The sequence below is a fragment of the Dermacentor silvarum genome, chromosome 1, assembly GCF_013339745.2.
Source record: "Dermacentor silvarum isolate Dsil-2018 chromosome 1, BIME_Dsil_1.4, whole genome shotgun sequence".
Taxonomy (NCBI): Eukaryota; Metazoa; Arthropoda; class Arachnida; order Ixodida; family Ixodidae; genus Dermacentor; species Dermacentor silvarum.
Window position 1 is genome coordinate 73,737,628 of NC_051154.1, and position 5,487 is coordinate 73,743,114.

Here is a 5,487-nt window from a genome sequence, read left to right on the forward strand (position 1 = left end):
AACATTGTGTAATCGAAGCATTTTTCCTACTATATGTTTGTAACCTAAGTGCATTTTGTATTTACCATTTTACTATCTTACTTTGCTACCAGTTTCTTACGACGATTTAACCCTAGCTAAAAATGTATAGTCAGAAGCCTTTGTACTTGAACTTTCTAACTGCTCTTATTATTTTTTCATTTTATTTTCATTTGCTGTAACCTACTCCCCTCTTTAATGTCTTTGGCCCTGAGGGTTATAATAAATAAATAAATAAATAAATAAATAAATAAATAAATAAATAAATAAATAAATAAATAAATTTACGGCTCCCTGAAAGGCCAATATAACAATTACATATATTCTGAATAAGGTGCACTAATCAAGAAAGTTTAATTCAATATGATGTTACAACCATGGAACTGATCTTGAAATGTATACTATTTATCGAACAGCAGCAGCCTTCAATACCTAGTTACAAAATATGCTTGTAGCTATCCTGGATGCCAGAATGGCCAAAGCACAAGCCATTTATTGGCAGAGTTGCTCTTTTGCCATGGAAGTGATTCGTTGCTTTCTTTTTTTATCAGACACCAGTGCAGCTCAGGAAATGAAATATTCGTGTGTGTAAATTTTGCACAGTAAAGGGTGCACCACACTTCATTCACTATATGTATTCACAAGTCATTGTCGACATATAAAGGCACATATGGTAGAATGCTTGCTTGTATTCTCCTGAATGCAACAATTGTCACATAAACACAATACATTTAGAACTTATGAATTTAGGATTTACCTCTGCTGACACAGCAGCACCAGTTTAAAAAGTTTAAAAAGGGCCCCCTTCAAGAACTCCGCAACAGCAGTGTACATGCACAGCTTTCGAAGCCAATTAGGAATATGTAGCAGCATGTTTCACCACTGTTGTTCCAACGTGAGTGCTCTTTATTTCTCTTTACATGGTATCATTCATTGACATCACACTGATAGATGAGGAAATCAATGAAACAGCAGTTGCTCCGACCTGAGCAACAAAGTTCCAACTGGCTCTGTACACACCGTTGTACGACCTGCACATCATTATCAGTGCTGAAGAATGCAGTGATCACAGGTGAAGAATGCAGTGGCAAGTGCCCCTCAAAGGAAACACGTACCATATTTACTCGATTCTAACGCACACCCATTTTGCACAGCCAGAAATGATAAATGCAATGTTCTTGATTGTCCGCTCACCAGTTTTTATGGCGATAAAGGCGATTTTTCCCGACTTGAAAAAAAAAAAAAAAAATCCTGAATCAGAGTTATAGTGGACTGGGCAACACTTAGTGCTGTTGTCGGAGGCCTCCTTATCACAATCAACAGCCCAGACCATCTCATACGCAGTGCCGTCTGTGGCATTTGAAAAACCACCTTTCTTAAAATGCCTTGCAGACCATGCACTCAGTGAAACTTTAGGAGTGGGCACAAAGCTATCACAACTTCTACAACTATGCGTGAATTTGATGGGATAACAATTTTTTTATGCTAATGCAGTTTTGGTTTGTACTCGACTCTAACATACATGTAATCTTCTAGTAAATATTTTCTTTAAAAAAATTGTGCATTACAATTGAGTAAATATGGTAGGCATGCACCCCCCAGTGAATCATATTACCCGTCTCCCTTTCCTTTCTTCTCGATATCTATGCACCTGCCTTCTTGCTCAGGCCAGCTGTGAAACCCTCACCCTGTCAGGCGAGCTTTTTGTTAGTCAACTATACACAAATGATACTCATGTCTGAGCAATTTACCAGGCCATTCACCCATTCCAGTAGGGGTTTGAGGAGGGGGGGGCTAAGGTGGTTGATGAAATCTCTCTCTCAATCTCTTTTAGAATTGCTTGTGCTGTATGCTGTCTTCTTCATGCCTCCATCTGGTGGTTTTGGCTGTTCGTGAATGTGGTGCATAACTATGGTTGTTGCTACCTGAACAACTGAGGCACCTCCTCTTTGTGCTCGTAGAATCTATTTCTTGAAGGAGGGAGTGACTGGGAGCAAGCACATTGCCCTTTCCTTAGGAAAAGCCCCTCCTGAATTTCTGACCTTGCACTGACAATAGTACATACATGTTGTATGCTTTGAGCATGCGAGTGATGCATTTTTTTTCAACAAGTCAAAGTGAAAAACAAAGCAAACAATTTTTCACATCAGTGCACCATTCTGCATGAATGTGTGGGTTATATACATAGAGCTCTTAAGAACTTAATATTCGCATCGTGAAGGTTAAAAAGGTCACAGCAGCACAATTCTGGCTGAAACATGTCTGAAAATGTGCATGCAGCAGTTAAAATTACATTAAAAATTAGGGAGGTGACATGGTTACAGAGTAGAATGACAGCATATTCTTCACTTTTTAACCAACTGTCTCAATGCTAGTTTGACATAAAAGAAGTTCGAATTTGCATCCAGCATCCAAAAGCACACATCATTCATTTGTATATTCGAGTGAAATCGTGCAACAAATCTGTGAAATATTCTTTTCTACAACTGAAACAGCTGCAGCTCTAGCCAAATTATGTCCAGTCATGTTCGACAGTGTTGGGGAACAGTGACTTGCCTATCCCCTTCGTTTCTTCCATATGTCCACCAAACACTTCACACACCTCTAAATGGATCGAACTGCTCACTTGGCCACAACAACATCTGAGCAGCAATGCCTTCTTCTGTAGAAAGCGTTCACTTGGAAACAAGGCTGCAGAAATAGCTTAGTACTTCCAGTCAAGTTTGACTAATCCTGGGTGTTTGAAGCAGCCAGCATACAGAAATCACCTGCATATCTCAATATCATGCAAGCTCCAATGCTCATCATATGCCTCTGTATTTTGTCAATGTATATTAAAAACTAGCGAATATCAAATTTTCTAATACAAGTAAAATAACAACAAGTACTTTATTTGTATTCAAGGTTGCAAATATTTGCATAACCTCACTAAAATATTCAATGAAAATATTCCAATTGTGCGATGAGCACACAAGCCAACTTTGTGATCTCTTATACTGGTGTCACACGAGCACTGAGCCCAAGTGGTAGTGAATTTTTCAAATGTGATCGACAATGATTGTTGTTCAATTGTCCAACAATCCATATCAAGCTGGGTGAGCTCTAGCAGACCAGATGTCGCTAAGTGGATCTAAAGCACTTGAGAAATTTGCCCAATATTCAGTAAAAATTGTAGTGCAGATGTCAGCCTATGATCACAATCGAAAACCTATATTACGATGCATGGATCGCAATTGATTGGATCCGGATTGAGCAATCAAAATACTCAACAGTGCCCATGTAGTAGCACTCAATATGCATCGTGCTCAATCGAGATCAGGCTCAATTGCGATGGAAAGTACATGGCTGACATTGGTATTATTACATGAAAAAGAGTTACGAATGTATTGATATGGTAGGTCTGCTTCCAAAGTTAGACACACATGCAAACACTTTGAGCACCCCATCTGGAAGATGCGACGACCAAGAAGACAGCTTTCTTTCCAAACAACAAAAAAGGTTAGCACATTGCATAAAGCACACAGCTTTACAATGCAAAAGATGTTATTGATCACCAATGGAATTTCTTTCAGCTCGTATCTCATCAGTTTCTCACTGCCCAGGCATCTGATGATTTTTGTTTTATTTATTCTTGAAGATGGGGCCCACAAGGTGCAAGGGAAGATAAATCTTTTTACCAGTGCTGTTGTCATTTGCCCATTTCATACTTGCGACTAGGCGAGGTTGCGAGACCAAGTTAGTCGCAAAGCGACAAGTCGCAAGTAGTCGCAAATGGTCGCTTTTCTCGAAATGAGACCGTTTCGGGCCAGTCGCTCACTGCTCTATTTTTCAGTCGCACGACCACAGTCGCAGAACAGCAGAACCAATCAGATGTGAAGGAACAGGACGTCCGTATACGCTGACGCTTATTATAAGCGGCGATTATATTGCAAGCAGACGTGAACGGCATATCGCGAGACATTTCGGTTTAGCGACTCGTCGGTCGCATTTGTCAGTGTGAACATCGTTTGTCTTGAGTAGCTTTCTGGTCGCCAGTCGCAATCAGTCGCGGGACATCTTCTAGTTGCAAGTGTGAATGGGCCTTAACACTTGGTGCCACTGGTGTCTGCAGTTAAAATACAAGTTGGTCGGCTTTCAACTTTAAACCAAAGTGCTGAAATTGCCATTGGTGACCTTTTTGATCATTTTAATGGTAAATACCAGGACTCCAGGCCAGGCAGGCCATAAACTTAGTACACAGCACATAGTAATCAGTAAACTTAGCACACTAAATGGCACACAGTTTCAACAGTAAGCTAACAGACTGCAGCTTGACATACACAAGCAAGGACATATCCAAGTAAATACAGAATGTGAAAGGTTATGACAACAGCCAGCAGTAATAACACTCAAGCTAGTCGAATACAAGCTAAACTAACTTAAATAGACAGGCTTGTGTGAAATTAAATTGAACCATAAGCAATGGTGGAAATAATTTCTACTCCGAAGAATCAGCTGTTCAATAGCTCTGTTACGATGGAACAGCAAAACAAGCCCCACGAGCGCGAACATCAGCGCCTGGCTGTACCTGGGACTGAAGAGGCTCATGGCTCTTACTTCCGTAGCAATACAACCCAAGCTGATGGTAGCAAGCCATGCAATCACCATGCCATGCAAAAGAGAGAACAAGCGTCAGGGACGCCAACCAGCTCCCACGGTGCTCTAAGGGTAAGAAGGCACAGTTTAAGCAGGAGAATTAGAAGCATGACACATAACAAGCACAACAGTAGAACAGAAATCCCATCACCAACGCCCACTACTACGCCTGCGACTACTGCAGAGGATGAGAAGCTGAGCGCTTCATCGCAGTCTTTTGCATGCAGGACACCCGTGATGCAAAATCATACGGACAAATGAAACCTGCAGGTAAGCAAGCAAAGGCTACGTGAAACAACACAGATCCGAATGCGAGATGCGACAGATCAATGCGTAAGGCCATATTCTAGATGTGCAAACAGTGCAAGCAGCCGTCGTGCGCAGTAATGAAGTTTGGTGAGAGTTGAAATTAAAGTAAACACCGTTCACAAGGGTGATCACACTGATCAGCCACGGGGAGAAACGTTTACCTCTCTTATTTTGCTGGCGCCTTCAAGACTCCCAGTAGGCTCCGATTATGACTGAGTCGGTAGACAATTAGTTAACGAAAAGAGTATCGTGGTCACATCAAAAGGAAACATGACTACTTCACGCGACAAAACACACAGGGCCAATAGCAACGAGCTTGAGCAGAAGGGCCGCAGTCGCACACCAGCACCACTGGCATAACGTTTCAAGATCAACACAAGGATGATGTCCAGAGGGGAGAAGTGGGAGGAGAAGTACGCCACACGACGCTCCTGCCACCTACGAGCCGAAAATAGAAGACGTCTCGGGCTTCGGTCTGTGCTTCGGTGCCGTGATCGCCGTGGTTCTCGCATCTAGCAGCTGTAA

The 5,487-nt window shown here is 41.7% G+C and overlaps 1 protein-coding gene across 3 annotated transcripts in view; it reads right to left on the bottom strand.

Moving 5' to 3' along the window:
- LOC119466072 (probable phosphorylase b kinase regulatory subunit beta) overlaps nucleotides 1-5,367 on the bottom strand; it is an 82,458-nt gene extending 77,091 nt beyond the window's left edge. Inside the window, exons 1-2 of one of the 3 annotated variants that reach the window (XM_037726571.2) lie at nucleotides 5,124-5,367; nucleotides 4,586-4,719 (exon numbers count right to left, since the gene is read on the bottom strand). In XM_037726571.2, coding sequence (XP_037582499.1) covers nucleotides 4,586-4,665 — 80 coding nt within the window. In that variant the 5' untranslated portion in view covers nucleotides 4,666-4,719; nucleotides 5,124-5,367. The remainder of the gene's footprint in view (nucleotides 1-4,585; nucleotides 4,720-5,123) is intronic. The other 2 variants (XM_037726585.2, XM_049669725.1) reach the window with 2 other exon arrangements.
- Nucleotides 5,368-5,487: the final 120 nt, after the last annotated feature.